This window comes from Microcebus murinus, chromosome 9 (assembly GCF_040939455.1).
Source record: "Microcebus murinus isolate Inina chromosome 9, M.murinus_Inina_mat1.0, whole genome shotgun sequence".
In the NCBI taxonomy this organism is placed as follows: Eukaryota; Metazoa; Chordata; class Mammalia; order Primates; family Cheirogaleidae; genus Microcebus; species Microcebus murinus.
The window spans coordinates 93,436,424-93,454,908 of record NC_134112.1 but is presented as its reverse complement, the minus strand read 5'-3'; the positions used below and the strand labels follow the sequence as shown (position 1 = coordinate 93,454,908).

The following is an 18,485-nucleotide window of genomic DNA, read 5'->3' as shown; positions in this document are numbered from 1 at the left end:
AGGTCAAGTCAAATGAGAACTAATAATTGACCATTGGATTTAGCAGCTTGGATGTTATGCATTATCTTGATGAAAGCAAATTTGGAAGGGAAGCAGGGGCAAAAGCTTATTGGAATTAATCTAAGAATTAGAGGAGAGGAATTTGGAAAGTAAGTTTAGACAATTGTTTCCAGGAGTTTTAATGTAAAGAAGAACAAAGAACTGAGCTGATGAAGTGGTAGCTGGCAGATGAAGTGGGAAGTCAAGAGTAGTTATATGGAAACTGCTAAGCTTAGTGCCCCTTTTGGTAAATATTTATTGTGTCCCTACTGTGTACCAAATGCGGTACTAAGTTTCATACATATAAAAGTCAATGAGGGCCTGGTGTGGTGGTTCATGCCTGTAATCCTAGCACTCTGGGAGGCTGACGCAGGTGGATCGTTTGAGCTCAGGAGTTCGAGACAAGTCTGAGCAAGAGCAAGACCTTGTCTCTACTAAAAAAAATAGAAAGAAATTAGCTGGGCAACTAAAAAAAAAATATATATATATATATACACACACACACACACACACACACACACACACACACACACACATATATATATACATATATATGTGTATATATATATATAGAATTAGCCAGGCATGGTGGCGCATGCCTGTAGTCCCAGCTACTCAGGAGGCTGAGGCAGAAGGATGGCTTGAGCTCAGGAGTTTGAGGTTGCCATGAGCTAGGCTAATGCCACAGCACTCTAGCCTGGACAACAGAGTGAGACTCTGTCTCAAAAAAAAAAAAGAAAAAAGTCAGTGAGATCTGGCTGCTCCCCTTGGGGCACTGGTGAGGGAGTTAGACTTCCAGTGTGCCATGGAGCAATGGAGGTGTGGAGGTAGCCCAGGTTACAGGTTCAGGAGGGATTTAGAGAAGGATGGTGGATTAGGTGTGGCATCTGAACTGTTAGGATTTGTACCATCCAGTTATTAACCCTACCTGCTTCTCATTCATATTTTACAAGGTCTGGGGAGAAACAAAATTGTCTTGTTTATTCCTGACTTAAAATAGTCATATGTTCTTAAAAATGCTTTTTGTATCTTAATTTTCTTCACTGTGTCCCAGCTATTGATTTTGCTTTAACCATTCTTCGTGAACTTCTGGAAAACCCAGGAAGTGTATTTTGAAAACATGAATGTGTATCTCATAGTCTTGTCTGCACCCTCCTTATATTCAATGGCTAACAAAGAACAGTTAAATGAATGGGGACTTATAAATAGGATGGGATATGTCGAGGATGGGATGGATGAGGTCAAAGAAGATAGGTATTCATTCATTGATTCATTCATTCATTTACTGTACAAGTATTTATTATTTAGGTTCAACTTAGGGCAAGGTGAAGATGAACTTGAAGATTGAATATAGGGACCAGAAAGGAAGAATGGGAAGAAAATCAAAGGAATGAGATAAATGGTCCTGACCTGATTTTAAAGTTAGAAGCCTAGAAAGACATGACGATGTAGCAAAAAGAAGCAGCTTTAAGATCACAGCATACTTGGGGAGTTCAGATCCAGTTACTACCTGAGTGATATTGAACAATTTAGTTACGATACCTGCATCCACAATCTTTATCTTAGCAGTATCTCTACCACTGGAGATACTGTTAGGAGAATTAAGGTGTCCAGCAGAATCTTTGCACATAGCAGATACTAAAAAATTGTTTCCTCGGCCGGGTGCGGTGGCTCACGCCTGTAATCCTAGCACTCTGGGAGGCCGAGGCGGGCAGATTGCTCAAGGTCAGGAGTTCAAAACCAGCCTGAGCGAGACCCCATCTCTACCATAAAAATAGAAAGAAATTAATTGGCCAACTAATATATATATATATATATATATATATATATATATATATATATATATATATAAAATCAGCCGGGCATGGTGGCTTGTGCCTGTAGTCCCAGCTACTCAGGAGGCTGAGGCAGGAGGATCGCTTGAGCCCAGGAGTTTGAGGTTGCTGTGAGCTAGGCTGACGCCACGGCACTCACTCTAGCCTAGGCAAGAAAGCGAGACTCTGTCTCAAAAAAAAAAAAAAAAAAAAAATTGTTTCCTCGCTAATAAGGTCTGAATGTTTGTGTCCCCTCACATTCATATGTTGAAATCCTAACCCCCCCAAGGTGACAGTATTTGGAGATGGGGCCTTTAGGGGGTCTCTGCCCTCCTGAATGGGATGGGTGGTCTTATAAAAGACGCCTGACAGAGACTTGCCCTGTCTACCGTGTAAGGACACAGTGAGAAGGTGCCACTTATGAACCTGACAGCAGGCCCTCATCACACACTGAATCTGCCAGCACCTTAACCTTGGACATCCCAGTGTTCAGAACTGTGAGAATAAATTTTTGTTGTTCATAGCCTACCCACTTTATGGTATTTTGTTAGAGCTTCCCAAATGAACTAAAACACTCACTTTTCTCCCTCTTTTTCTTTAACTGGAACTTTCTCATTATTTCCTTCAGGTTGGAAAGTTTGATAGTCATGCTGGTTTTTGAAATAAATAAATGCAAAGTTGTTGCCTTCCCCCCGCCCGACCTCCTTTCTCCAGGAGCACTAACAATCCCCCAAGAACATTATGAACAGGAGTGAGAAAAAACAGTAGGCACCCAATATGTAGTTATGCGTGCTGAACGCCAGCCATGCTACTGTCTGGGCTCGCAGAAACGCTGCCTGGAGTTTCTTTAATAAGATAATGAGTAGGGTCATCCAGTAGCAGTTCTCCCCGCTCTCAAACCCTCTCACCCTTGCCCTCTACTCCCCGGCCAGTCTTACCGTGTTTCCCCGAAAATAAGACCTACCCGTAAAATAAGCCCTAGCAGGATTTCTAAGCATTTGCACAATATAAGCCCTACCCCGAAAATAAGACCTAGTGATGGGCGTGGCTACACAGCATATCTGCACAACCCATGCATTTTGTCGCTGAGCGGTAAAGAAGATGAGCAGCCCTTCTCATCTGCCCCATGAGAGCTCTATTGCTCAACGTGAGAGATTGGGACCAATGGTTCTAAAGGAAATAGAGTCACAAGAAATTTAGGAAGGAATTCGGGGTTTGGAGAGTTATGACGATGTTCCAGAAGAAGACGACTTATGTAGATTGTTGTACCGTACTTAAAAAAAAAAATAACACATCCCCTGAAATTAAGCCCTAGGGTGTCTTCTTGAGGAAAAAATAAACCTAAGGCCCTGTCTTATTTTCGGGGAAATAGGGTAATGACTTGTAGCTTCTGAGATCCAGCATGCTGGATTGATGAATAGCTAACAAGAGGGAGGAGGGGTCAGCTAGAGGCGAATGTTTGTGACTAGAGCAATCCTGGGAAGCTGATTGTCCGTTCTGCAGCTCTTTTATGGGAAGAAAGTTGGAGCATTTAACAATACAAGGAGGAAATTAGAAATATAGATTTCAAATATATTGGCATTCCAATCAACTCTTTACCATTATGAGAAAATTTGGGAAGTAAGTATGGTGGATTTAGAATCTGAATTGAAATTTATTGGAATTATTGCTAGCATTGAAAAATGATGACCCTGGGTTACCAGAGTACTTGGTAGAGCTATTCATGTTGAGAATTCCAAAAAAATAACTTTAAGAATTGCATTTTGGTTGTGGCAACCAGATATGAAACCTCAGAAGGAATTCTTAAAACTTTTCTAAAAACGATAAACAAAGTGAAGGAGTGTGTTCTTATAAAAAATAATAATTTACTAAAACCTAGAGCTCCTATAGATCAAATGAATGCCATTCTTCATAAGATAACAATGTTTCCAATAAAATGTTTTTCTTTTTCTCCCTTTCTGCTAATATTTCATGTTAGTTTTAGAGGATTAATCTAGGGTTATTTTTCTTAAAAATCACTGAATCAACGTGACAAAGTTTAAAAAACAAAATAGAAAAGGGTGCAAAGAAAACGTATGTTCAAATTAAACCTACGGGATCTGATAAAGCGAGAAGGGTAAGTAAATTGACATTTATAATATGAATGTTCGAATCGCTATTCTTGGCATCTTATATACATTCTATTCATATCATTTATCACTGAAAATAACTCAGTGAGATAGTATTGCCATCTTCATTTTACAAAAAAACATAAAATGTACATTCTGTGTACCTTTCAAGTGTATTTTGAGCACTATCGACAGGGGTATTCATGATTATTGGTTGGGTGTGGTTTGGTGCTAGTGTCCTGTTAACCAAACATTAGACAAAGAATGTTGAGTCTCTCTTGTTAGTCCTTTCAGTATGCCTGGACCCTCCCTTATCTACTCTAAAATTTTGCAAAAATATTTTTCAATGCATGTTGACACCTTTGCATCAATACTTTTTTATGTTGCCCTAAACAGTTAACCAATCAGTTGTTTATTAGACACATAATATGTTCTCTCTGCTATGCTATAAATCCAACAGAAGAAAAATAAAAAGAAGTCTCTTTGCCTTCAAAGAAATCTTATTCTTTTTCGGTAGACAATATGAACCCATTTGAGAGAGATAATAATATAGCAGCAAAAATGCTATACTTTGTAGCATACATAATTCATAATTCAAGATTGTAGCATTTAGGAGGAAGTCATCTATGCTAGCTGTAATACATAGGGAGTTTTTGTAAAAAAAAAAAAAAAGAGTTTACCCTTTACTTTGTTGCTTCTCTAGATAAAGGATGGAGAAATGGTGTAGGATTATAGAGGAGCACGTGGGTGCCTTGGTTGTACTCTGCGTTAAGTAGAAGAGCATTTCTCTGAAATAAGTTGAAAGCTCTGAGCCTCACTCTTTGACTCAGAATATCTCTTTGACTCAAAATATATCTTTCAGTGTAACCTGTCCTGTTTCTACTGTTAGAAATGCTTACTTTTGGGATAAGTGTTATCTTTAGAAGTCATCGTTTAAAATGTCTATATCTTTTGAAGGGTCCCAGAGTAGGATTTTGACAATTTAGTATGAGAGCAAGCACAAGATTATTTCCTCTGAGTGCAATAAAAGGAAGGCATAAAGATAGGGTAGGATCTGTTGTAAAAAGTCATAAATACAGAGGTGATAGAAAGCAAAGAATAGACATTGATTTCATCAGTTTTATTTTGAAACAGTCCCGTGTGAGGAGGTTAATAAGGAAATTAGCCTGTCATTAAGAATATTTTGTATCTCTGACAGTAGTAGGTATTTCATAAATATTTTTGACTTTTGAATAAACAGATAAGCTTAATTAGCATTAAGAAGGTTTTCTTTTGGATAACCATCCCATACATCCATTAACCTTGTTTTTGTTTTTGTTTTTTTAAGAGATAGGGTCTTGTTCTGTTGCCCAAGCTGGAATGTGGTAGCACAATTATAACTCAGTGTAACCTCAAACTCCTGGGCTCAAGTGATCCTCCCACCTCGGCCTCCCAAAGTGCTGGGATTGTAGGTGTGAGTCACCAAGCCCGGCCTCATTAACCATTTAACAGGAGAGTAAGGCTAGCTCATGTCACAACAGGCATGATTTCAGCCTGAGGTTATTGACTAACATCGAAAATGAAAATCAGATGGAAGTTATTAATTCTAAAACATATCATTGAAATGTTCTGGCCGTGCACATATTAAACCAAAATATCTTAGTTTTAGGTGTTCTGTGCAAAATAACAACTATTCTAAATCAACATTTTCTTAACTGGATTTCATGAAATGCAGCTTCCATGGGAATGAATGATCATTAGAGGGACAGATGAGTTTCTGTAGTGAAGTAAATTTAGGAAACACTCATTCAAGTAAACAGTGTTTTTGTTTGTTTGGTTTTTGCCACAAGACTACCTAGAACATCTAACACACTGGTGTGCATCGGGACGTCCAAGAGGAGAATCAACAAAGCAATTTTTCCAATATTATTTGATCATGGGAGTGGTGATCTTGGAAAGCACTTTGGAAAATGTTCTAACATGAATTAAAACTCTGAAAGCTGTCTGTACATTAGATATTAATGCATGTTCAAAGGGGGAATACATACATATAATAATGTACATACACACACATTAATTCAGTAAACCCCATACACTTGTATTTTGAATTCTACGTTTGTGGAGCAAAATCAAATAGACAAGTCTGCTAGCTCTAAAGTTTTACAACTACAAGTTTACTGGAGAGACCATTTCTTTTTGTGACTGTTTTCAATCACATGAGTAGTCACAGTATGAAAATATGCCAGCACAAAAGTCTATCTTTGTGTGGGAGAAGTAACCTTTTCTCCCGGTAAACATGATGTACATTCTTCTGTCTACTTCTTTCACTGTTCTTTTCTGCAGCCTATTTAATTTCCTGCAGCGTTTGTTGATAAATTTTTAAAGCGCCTGGACAAACTAACAAAAGACGAGCTACTAGAGGTCAGCCTTGTGTTTCATCCGTCTAGAGCAGTGTTCCATTCATAATGGGTCTAACTGCATGCCAGGTACTGTAGCTGCAATCAGCCACAGGAGTAGGTAGGTTCAGCATTAACAGCAATTTGATGAATGGTCGTCCACTTTATAAACTAGCACTGGCACCTGTTCCTTGAGTCTTTCTCAGTAAGTTGAATGTGTTTATGCTCTTTCTGCATGCAGTGCTTTGTGAACGTGAGTGATCTTGCTAATTTGCTATGTATTTTGTCTGATCCACAGTAAGGTATCTTAATGCAAATCTTGGCATAGTTATTGAATTTAAGGATTTAGAGATGTAAACAGAATTCAGATGCCTCTATGTTTTGGTATTTTTCAAAGACAAAAATCCAGGGTGAGCGTTCATCTTTCCTTTCAGTTACATCATGGTCATTTGCAAAGAGGAGGTATAGTACAAAATGAAGGGACAGCCATTTCTTACCCCTTTATAGGTAGCTCTCTGTGTTTTGCTCTAGCTTGGCATTACAATCTAGGGAAAGCAATACCATGATGCTGTCTGTCTTCAACATGATCGTTAAGTATGATTTGAAGCACACATACCAAGCAACATTTTTGTTACCTTTCACTAAATTACAATTTCATACCTTCTTAAGGTTGTTGGATACGTTAAAAATAACCACAATTGGAAAAGCAAACTGTGATTGATTTTTGTTCTTTCTTTACTATATAGAACTGCCTTTGACTTCAAAGAGTTATCTTAGTTCAGAACAGAGGACAGAACAGGAACTCTGTGCAATGATTCATGAGAGTAGATGGAAGTAAATGATTAGTTCTTGTGCCTCTAGCTCCAGTAATGGCATAAATCCTTAGGGAAGTTCTTTAACGTCAGGCTGTATGCCTGCCTGTGTCAAATCACATACAGGCTAGCATATATTATGAATTAAGAAATCTGGGGAATGAACAAAAATTCCTTTATACAGTTGTTCGTTTTTTAAAGATGTCACAGAGGCTTGAAGATATAGGGAAAAAGCATCACATTGCTCTGCTTTAGCCGTAAAAGCGACATTAGCATATTTATAAACACAAAGACCATGCACATATGGCTAAAGACCTTTTTTGGAACAAGAGAAAAGTTGTTAATTGACTGCAGGCAAAGTTAGACCTATCTGTAACTTCTCAAGTCCACAAACTAGTTTATTCCCAGATGAAAATTTTAAGGTCTGTCGATTCTTAAAATAATGAGGAAGGCGATGAATACATAGCAAGCTTGACTACTATGTCATTTAAATCAGTGGATTTTATAACAGCCACCCTCTCCCTTGGATAATAAAACTTAACATGTATATGAGCTTGTTTCCTTGGCGTTATATAAGTTAAAGAGTCTTCTCTTAGGATGCTAATATCACAAGTTGAGAAATAATGCCTTCTTCCCCTCATTATTCTTTACTGAAGTTACCTGGTGGCTCCCAACATCCCAATGTATTCAGCTGGCCACTTTCAAACCATTAAGCAGGTCACAAACAAACAGGGGGGGGCAGTTGTCAATTAAGAGATAGTGATTAACTGAAACACATTGGAAATAAGGCAGCCTAATAAGATATGAATCCCTCTTTGATAAGTAATGAAGAAGTCACACTGTAACATCAAGGTCCCATTATCAGAAACACTGCCACCAAAGACAGAGGTGTAGGGGTTCATGGCCAGGTGTACTTTCCTACCTTTCTTCTTTTTCTGATGTTCTCTTGAGCCCTACACTCTCTGCCACTCCGTGCCCAGGAGGTTACAGGTTACTCTGATAATGCTGTGTGTTCTGATGGGGACCCCAAGAGTACACCCCATAAACAGGAACGTGGTCAGGATCTGCCTATGTGAAAAGTCGTTACCAATTCCTGTTTCCTCTCTGCCAAAGCCAATGTAATTCTAAGGAAATGAGACTTTCTACAACACCCCCTCTCATCAACTCCTCCTTATGATAAAGGAGGTTTTGTTACCCTTTCAGACTTTGTTGAAGTTGGCTATTTGGCATCTAGGGGTGGATGATCATTTGTATTATATTTAGTGTCTCTGCCTTCAGAAACAATGATTTCTATACTGGAGAATGGTAGGAGGAAACAAAACTCCCAAAGTTGTGCAGGAAGCTATTCAATGTAAATCAACTTAGAGGAAATTCTGTATAAAGAAATAAAGGCAGCTCATGCCCTAAACATAATAAAAACTGTTTTAGGAGGATGAAGAAAAGCAGAATAGGTTGTAATGGCTCCCGAGAACCCATCCACATTTCTCTTTGTGTGGCACCTTTCACCTAGGGTACATCCCGCTACTCCTAGTCCCCTTTTAAGGGACAAGAAACTGAAAAGTTGTTGTGAGACATTTTAAAAATTAATAGACTTTATTTTTTAGAGTAGTTTTAGGTTTATGGAAAACTAAACAGATTAGACGGCGTTCCCTTATCCTCACCCCTGTCTCCTGTTCGCGGTTCGCCCATTATCTTGCATTAGCGTGGTCCATCTATCACAAGTGATGAATCAGTACTGAGACATTATTATTATTAACTAAAGACTGTGATTGACACGAGGGTTCACTCTTTGACTTGTACATTCTTTGGGTTTTGACAAATACGTAGTGCCATGTGTTCATCATTACAGTGTCACACAGGATAGCTTCACTGCCCTAAAAATCCCCTGGTATATTCTCCAGCAAACTGGTATTAACTGAGTAGCACCTAAGTGGACACACAGTTGCTACAGTAATAGGGTATTGGGGAGGTGGGAGGGGGGAGGGGGGCGGGTATATACATACATAATGAGTGAGATGTGCACCATCTGGGGGATGGTCATGATGGAGACTCAGACTTTTGGGGGGAGGGGGGGAAATGGGCATTTATTGAAACCTTAACATCTGTACCCCCATAGTATGCCAAAAAAAAAAAAAAATCCCCTGGGTTCCACCCATTCATCCCCCCACCTGCCTGGCCCCACAGGTGACTGTCAGGACACCTCTTGGGCAGTGCCCATAGCCTTTGTTTGTGCACATGCGTCCCTGGCCTGCAAACCTTCTCCCTTCACTGAGTTGATGCCTGTTCATCCTCCACTTCCCAGCTCAAGCTTCACTCTTCAGGGAACCCCTGGCATACCCTCTGCCCCCACACCTGATGACGTCTCTGATCTACAGCCTATCTTACCTGTCCTCACCTTCCAAGATGCCCTTATCACCCTTTATATGTGTACAGTTGTGCGAATAACTTCTGTTTCTGACACTAACATGGAGGTTTATGAATGAGTAAATTACGGCTGGATGGGAAAAGGGCTATTTCAACTATTCCTCAGTCCTATTTCTGCTGCTTAGGAATATTATCCACATCCACAACATGTTACGTTTTCAATCCACCCGTGCTGCTCTGTGCAGATCCAGTCCACTGCTTGGTGTACGTCTACACGCGTGGCCTATCTTCCCTCCCAATGATGGCCACCACATTCAAAATATATTTTATATTTTCCTTAAAAATTCTTTTGTGTTTGGTTATACTTAGGCCCTTTTAATTGAATTTATGACCTTCTGATTGAATCTCCAAATAGAAACATAGAACATACACTATGAATTTGTGTATGAATTATATAGGTTGGAAGGATCTCAATGAGACCGTTACATTTCAAGGCCTGAGATGTAATCTGGAGAACTGTTTTCCTAACAAAAAGCAACTCTTTGACTAAAGACAAAGTGAGCCTATTCCTACTGTGAGGGCTTATGCATTGCAAATAAAGATCTCCGAAGCCTACCATGTACAAAAGGTATGGTTAGACTAAAAGTAAAGTCATTACAAAAGGAGACCTAAATGCCTTTTTTTTTTTTTGGTAACATAGCATTTATTAAGTATATCTAAGATACTGTTTTATTAAAATAAAGCATATCTTCTAGAATTTATTTCTTCATAGTTACATGAAAAATACCTTTTTTATTCTGTTATTGAATATATGTATAACTTGCCATTTTTTTCCCATGAGGACTTGAGGTATTTTTCTATAAAGACTATATGCCCTAAGAATAATAAGTAGAATAGAAATGGAAGATCATTAGTTTAGGGAATAAGAGGAGTATCCAAGTATTCTATTTACAAAAACAAACATTGTTACCTTGATTGAGCATCCTGCAAACTGAAAAATGGAAACCGTAAATTATATCAGTTTCGTAATCAGAATGGAAGAAGCATGCTAGTTCCTCATAGAAGATACTGTGTGTCCAGGTAGAGGGACTTCTTGCAGAGCATCTCCTGTCGTAGAAATGGATTTGGGAAACAGGTTAACCACTGATAGGATTGATGTCGGATTCTGAAATTTAGAAAGCCAATTCTCAGATAAGCAGAGATTGTTACTTAAGAAGCAATGTCATATTGACATATGAATGGGTGTTTGATAAAGACCATAAAATTCTGTATCATATAATCTACATCTTTAGCATGTAGGATCAATTTGGTGATTGAAATTGGTAGGTATTGGTAGGAATCCTTGTTTGTGTGGTCCTGTGTTAATCTCCTCAAGCTTGGATTTTTCTCATGTAAAACTAATAATTAACAATAACCTACCTTGTAAAATTATTGTCAGGGTTAAGTCATTTGAAAGTTCCTAGGATTATTAAGCACATAAGACATAAATGTTTTTGTTAGGATTAAGTATGGCAAACCACATGAATGTCCTAGGATAATACTTGATGTGTGCTGCTAGGTCTTTAATGCACACAAATGTCCTTTCCTTTCTCTTCCCCTTCTTAATGATCATGTCTTCTCCACTCCAGGGAAAGCACAAATTGCATGTAGACACTGGGATGGAAGGTGTTTGGTGTGGCCTTATTCCCGTCGGACAGCCTTGCAATCGGGTCACGACAACAGGCCTGAAGTGGAACCTCAGTAAGTAAAACCCTTCCATAGAGGGAGGTTTTCTTTTTTTCTTTTTGCTCTGTTCATTTTTTTTAAATTTTTTTTAAGTGTCTCTTTGGTATATATCTAGAAGTGGAATTGGCTGGGTCATATGGTAACTCTAAGTATAACCTATCAGGAAACTGCCAGACATTTTCCAAGAGCCTGTACCATTTTACATTCCCATCAGCAATGTAGGAATATTCCAGTTTCCCCCTTTTCTCTACATTCTCACCAATGCTTGTTGTTATCTAGGTTTTTTGTTTGTTTGTTTGTTTCTTTGTTTTGCTTATAGCCAGCCTAGAGGCTATAAAGGTGGTATTTCATTATGTTTTGATTTGCATTTCCCTGATGACTGATGATGTCAAGCATCTTTTCTTGTGCTTAAGAAACATTTATATATCTTCCTTGGAAAAAAATGTCTATCTAGATCTTTTGCCCATATTTTAATTGGGTTATCCTCTTTTTATGTTCAGTTGTAAGTGTCCTTCATATATTGTAGATACAAGTCTTTTATCATCTATGTGACTTGCAAATATTTTCTTTCTTATGGTTTCATTTTCTGAAATTTAATCAACTAAATTAATTAATTTAGATGAAGCACATTTTTTTTCTTTTATGGATTGTGCTCCTGGTGTCCTATCTAAGAATTCTTTGCCCCACCTTCTTTATGATTTTGTATACTTGAAAAACCTACTTTACTTTTCTAGAGAAGTAGCAATTCTAAGTAGCAAGTTCTTTTCATAGCCAAGTCTCTGAGATATCATAAGATTGGCTGCTCCTAATAACTTTTAGAATGTCTTCCAGTACTTGTGAACTGTATTAGTAACACTAAAGCTGTCTGATTTGAAAAGAAAGAAAAGCAAGGGGTTCTGTTCATGAAATAAATGCTGACTCCAAAAGAAACCAGCAGGCATCGTGAAAGTGAATCAACTCTGACATTTCTAAGAATAGCAATAATTTAATCAAAGAGCTCTGATTGACTGTCAAAGGGATCATCCCCTGATTGACCAATACCTCTAAGTTTGTACAAGTAAAATATGGAACCATGTCATGTTTTCTAACATGTAGAAAACTCTTAGGTTCCCACGTGGAAATAAATATTTTTCCAAGAAATGAATATTTTTAAATGAAAAGATTTTTAAAAGGCTTTCTCTGAAGTCTTTCCTAATTGCAGAAACAATTAGGAAAAACTAGAGATATTTTGCAACAAATGTCTAGAGAGCTCATCAGAATTTGAAAGGGTTGGTGAGAACAGATCTCCTCGAGTGCACAGGAATATGTGACAGGCTTTGAAGCTGTTTAGCTGAAACTGACATGAGTTCCCTTCAGAAGCTTTTTTGAAAATGTTGCAGCCCAAAACAACTGTTTTACTTTTTTTAGAGTTCTCATTATTTCCAAGGACCCAATCTAGACAGTGGTGAACTTCTCCTAGATTTAGTAATGACCACAGTTTTTAGGGCTGGCACTGAGCAAAATAAAGTGGAGGGTTGGCAGTATGGGCAGTCGCCCCGGCTTCCTTTACCTTATAGTAATGGGAAGGGGTCATAAGATCAGACGTGATTCTTCTGGGCTCTTTAGAATGTCCTTTGATCCCCTATTTCCCACAGTAATACTCACATCCTAGTTCTGCATGAAAGGTTTTCTCCGGGCAGGAGGCCTTTGGCACGATAAGGGCAGAGCTCTTTAACCTTCCTACCTGTGATGACTTTTTGATCCCGCCCAAATGCCAAATGCTGTTACTTATTTATAGATGCAGATTTATAGATACAGATTGCTTTGACCTTTGAAATAATTATTCTTTTCTCTATAACTCTATCAAAATAAATAAAGAGCTGCTTCATGGAATACAGAAAGCAAAGGAGTGTCGTGTGTGGTAAAGGTACTAATGCATGCGTCTCCTAGCTGATGGGCAATGTGGTTTCATTAAACAGTAATAAAGATAACCATGAATGATACCATGTTCACTTGAGGAAAAGTGAGGAGATTTCATTCACAGAGAGGATCCTTGCTGTATTCAGTGCTACTGTTCTCAGAAGCAGAGCCCTGAGGTCGGTGATATTTTGTCAGCCGTGACCACGGGTCTCAGGACAAAGCTAGCCTTGGAGAAGGAGGAAGGATATGCAGCAGCTTAGTCAGTAGCTACTCACTTCTTGGGTCAATGAGAGTAAGCAAGTCCCTGTGAGGAAACATGTCAAAGCCCCCCTCAGTCCCTCCTGCCTCGATTCACAATCTACACCCACTCTAAGATGTGATGCCACAAGTTCCAAAAGCAATCTGGTGTATCCGTTACCAATTTGCAATATCTCACATCACATTCTGACTTTAAAAAAATAAAATATGAATGATACCCCTGTACCCGCCACCCAGAAGTGAAACTTTTCAAATATTATTGAAGCTACCTTCATTTATTTACTGCTTCATTTATTTACTGCTAAGAACATTCTTTGACTTGTGTCTTGTGTAAGAGTTGCTGACATACACACTTGGGAGTAAAATAGCTGTGTCATAGATAATTGCATCTTCCCTTTACAAGATATGCCAGATCGCTCTGCACAGTGGTTACACCAGTGTGCACTCAGCCCAGAAATGCCCCATGTCCTCCCCAATCTTCAGCATTGTCACACTTAATCATTTTTGCCCAATGAGTGTAAATGATATTTCTTTGTGGTCTCTGCTGGTGAGGGTAAAGCATCTTTATGTAGTTATTAGCCATGCTAGTTTCTTCTTCTGTGGACTGCTACTTTCTTTTGCTCATTTTTCCACTAGGCTATTAATTCTTAGAAGTTCTTCAGACTCTTTTTTCCTGGCTATACTTTGCCTTTTCAGTGTGTTTATGATATTTTTATATGAACAGGTTACTGAGTTAAATGTAGTCAAAATTTATCACATTTGTAATTTTTGTGTCTTAAATCATCTTTCCATCGCCTATGGTCATAAAAATATTTCTCATTTCGGTTTTAAATTTCATTTTTAGGTCTTTCCTTTCACCTGAAATTGATTTTTGTATATGATATGAGATAGGGATCCATTGTTTTTTTTGGTTTTGTTTTGTTTTTTGATAACCAGTTGCCCTAGCGTCATTTATTATCCTTTCCTCAGTGATTTGCAGTGTGCCACAGGTTTTCATGTGCATGTGTATGTTTCTTGGATCTCTGTTCCGTTCCCTTGGCTTACATACTTTACCCTTCCTGAAGCCATACTTCTTTAATTACCTTAGCTTTATATTATATGAATTGTGGCAAGTTGAGTCCTCCAAAATTGTTCTTCAAAATTGTCATGGCTGTTCCTGGCTTTTTGTTCTTCATAAACTTTGGAAGTAACTCTACAAATGGCTCACTCATAATTCAATCATAATTTTTATTGGAATTACATTTAATTTGTAGATTAATTTGGAGAGAATAGAACAATTGGGGAAGAAAATGTCTACGTGAAATTAAGTCTTCCCATCCATAAATTTAGTTTATCTCTGTATTTACTTAGAACTTTTTAATTTCTTTCAATAATTTTAAAATTTTCTCCATAAACATCCTATGCATCTTTTATAAGATTTATTTCTAGAAACCCTACATTTTATGTTCTTTGTATAAGTTATACCTTTTTTAAAATTACATTTTCTGAGTTCATTGATGTTATATAGACATGCAATTGAATTTAGCAATTATATTAATATATTGCTGAATACTTTTATTATTTCTAAAAATGTGACTGTGGAGTTATTTGGTATTCATATTTCTGTTAGTAATCAAATTTTCTTTCTGCTTCTGTCTAAAACAAATAGAATTATTTTCAGTTATGACTGAAACAGTAGCTTTAGAAAGCCTGTTTAGTTTGTTTCCTCCTGTGACAAAGTGTACAGGTAAGCAATTATAGGACAAGGTTTCTATAATTTCTTCAGCCTTTGCCTCCAAGGCGTACAAAGTGTATTAATCAAATCAGGGTAACTGGGGTTTTCATCACCTTAAGCATCTGTCATTTCTTTGTTTAAGGAACATTTCAGTTCCATTCTTTTAGTTATTTAATCTACACAATACCTTATTATTGACTCTTGTCACCCTATTATGCTCTATCAAATAATAGAACTTACTCATTCTATCTTACCGTATTTTTGTGCCAATTAACCATTCCCACTTTATTCTCCCCATCCCCGGTACCCTTCCCAGGCCCTAGTAACCATCATTCTACTCTCCATCTCCATGTTATCAATTTTTTTTTTTAAATTTTTAGCTCCCAGTATGAGTGAGAACATACAAAATTTGTGTTTCTGTGCTTGGCTTATTTCACTTAACATCATGTTCTCCAGTTCCATCCATGTTGTTGCAAATGGCAAGATTTCATTCTTTGTTATGGGGGAATAATATTCCATTGTGTATATGGACCACATTTTCTTTATCCATTCATCTGTTGGCGACACTTAGGGTGATTCCAAATCTTAGCTATTGTGAATAGTGTTTTAATAAGCATACAAGTGCACATATCTTTTCAATATGCTGATTTCCTTTCTTTTGGATATACACCTAGCAGTGTGATTGTTGGGTCATATGGTAGTTCTGTTTTTCGTTTTTTAGGAACTTCTGTACTGCTTACCATTCTCCATGTTGGTTGCACCAAATTCCCACCAACAGTGTACAAGGGTTCCCCTTTCTCCACATCCTTGCCAGGATTCAATATTATCTGTCTTTGAATAAAATCCATTTTAACTGGGATGAGATAATAGCTCATCGTAGTTTTGTCTGATGGCTAATAATGTTGAGCATTTTTTCATATACCTGTTGGCCTTTTATATGTCTTTGAGAAATGTCTGTTCAGATCTTTTGCCCATTTTCCAAAATCACATTATTTGATTTTTTTCCTATTGTTTGAGCTCCTTAGGTATTCTAGTTATTAAATCCTTTGTCATATGAGTAGTTTGCAAATATTTTCTCCTGTTCTGTGAGTTCTCTTCACTTTGCTGATTGTTTCCTTTGCTGTACAGAAGCTTTAGTTAGATGTGAGCCCATCTGTCCACTCTTGTTTTGGTTGCCTGTGCTTTGGGGGTATTACTCAGGACGTCATTGCCCAGACCAATGTCCTAGAGCATTGCCCCAGTGTTTTCTTTTAGTAGTTTCATATTTCAGGTCTTAGATGTAAGTCTTTAATCCATTTTGATTTGATTTTTGTATATGGTGAGAGATAGGGATCTAGTTTCATTCTTATGCATATGGATAAAAATTTAAACTTTCAGCTATACTCTTAAAGATTTCTGTTTATTTGAAATATCTATAGTGAATCAAATTAATTCTTATTTGTTCATAATCTGCCTTTGACACTATTCTCTATCCCTTATGTTTTTCTTTGATATTCTACAGTTTCACTACCGAATTTTTTAGTGTAACCTTTCTTTTGTTTTAGTTATTTTTCATTTGATTTATTTTTTTAAATATTTAAGCAGATTTTTAAAATACTAGAAATTGAGATGAATTATGTAATCTATTGAATTGTAAAACATTGTGCCATGATTTAACTGGCAGGATTTTTTCTTTCTTAGAAATTTTTAAATTGGTATTAATACACATTATAATAAGTGGTATCTTATATTTGGCGGAATATAGTATATGTTTATGTGATCATTCTACTTTCTTCATCTTTTATGGTCTAATTCTGCTATTTTTCAATATTTCTTTTATTCTCATGAGAGTATCTTTTCTCCTGTATTATATATTTGGTTGTCTTTTCCTGTTTCAGGTTTTTTCTGTGGAAATACTTATAAGCTTAGGTTGGGCGTGTCCTTATTAATTAGATTCTAAGTTGCTTCTGCTACTACCCCGAGATATAAACAACTCTGGAACACTGTACTCTCTAGGTTTCCCTAAAGACACTTCTAGTACAAATTCAATCCAGAAGGGCTTGAGGTGTCTTTTTTGGCTTTGCCTCTATCAAAGCCCAGGCCAACAGAGAAGTTTCTTTATTTACTCTGAACCTTTTCTAACAGGCCAATCATTTTCTAGTTGTGTGGTCTGCATGTTTGTGTCCTCCAAAATTTGCATGTTGAAACCTAATCACTAATGTGATGGTATCAGGAGCCAGAGACTTTAGGAGGTTATTAGGCCATAAGCTCTCATGAATGACCTTAGTGCCCTTATAAAAGAGTGTGAGAGAGACCTTTCCCCTTCTACTATATAAGCACTCACTGAGAAGGCACCATCTTTGAACCAGGAAGTGGGCCCTCACCAGACACCGAATCTGCCAGTGCCTTAATCATGTAATTTCCAACCTCCAGAACTGTGAGAAATGAATTTCTGTTGTTTGTAAGGTACCTAGTTTATGGCAGTTTATTGTATCATGCATAACAGACTAAGACACAAGTCTGTCCTTCTGTGAAAGATGTAGCCCTGAAATTATATAGAAACTTCAGCCCCAGCTCTCATCTTATAGAAGCCCAGCATCTTGATTCTTGATCCACATTTATCTGAAAGGAAGACATCTTAAAGAAACAAGCAACCTTCTCTTGTGTAGTCGCCCTATTTTATAGCTCCTTCATGTTTTGACTGCTGAAGAGTTTACTTTCTTGTAAACTCTTCTAGCTTAACACGCCAGTTGGAGGACATTTGTGATTTTATATGCATTGTGCCTAGGGGTCTGGTATCAGGAGACCTTCAGGATGTATCGGCTACTTTATTGCCAGAATGGAAATCTTCAGTGGCTTAATGAGTAGGACAGTTGTGGCAACAGGGAACCCACTGAGGGGGAGGGGAGGCTAACAGCAAAGGCTTGGCAAGACTTTTTAGAAGCTACAACTACATTTTGAACTGATACTACTCAAACTTTGACTTACGGAAACATAAATAGAATAATCTGTTATTGTGAATATCCCAAGATTCATATTTTCAACTTTGGGAAATCTGAATTCCAGACTAACTCTTGGTTTTGAAGTTCCAAATAACCCCGCTCGCTGCAAATCTTACTCATTGACCCTAGAACCTTGCCCCTTTTCTTATCTCTTTTAGAGCCCAGCACAGTGGCTTCTGCCACTTCTGGCTTCCTCCTCTCCACCCTCCTGACAATTTATTTAGTCATGTTCCATGCTCTAGATATTTCTAGAATAAAGATACTTTAAAAATTCACTGAAACTACTCCAGTCTTTCGAAATCTCCTCTCTTCTAGAAGATGGCTACTTACTCTTATCTATAAATTTGTGTTAATGAGTATTAATAACTCAAAGTTGGATTTCCTTTCCAGAAAATC

At 37.6% G+C, this 18,485-nt stretch overlaps 1 protein-coding gene across 3 annotated transcripts in view; it reads left to right on the top strand.

Annotated features, from left to right (window-relative positions):
* TPK1 (thiamin pyrophosphokinase 1) overlaps nucleotides 1-18,485 on the top strand; it is a 357,684-nt gene that overhangs the window by 247,385 nt on the left and 91,814 nt on the right. For all 3 annotated transcript variants that reach the window (XM_012768143.2, XM_012768142.2, XM_012768141.3), the window contains one exon: nucleotides 11,141-11,252. In XM_012768143.2, coding sequence (XP_012623597.1) covers nucleotides 11,141-11,252 — 112 coding nt within the window. The remainder of the gene's footprint in view (nucleotides 1-11,140; nucleotides 11,253-18,485) is intronic.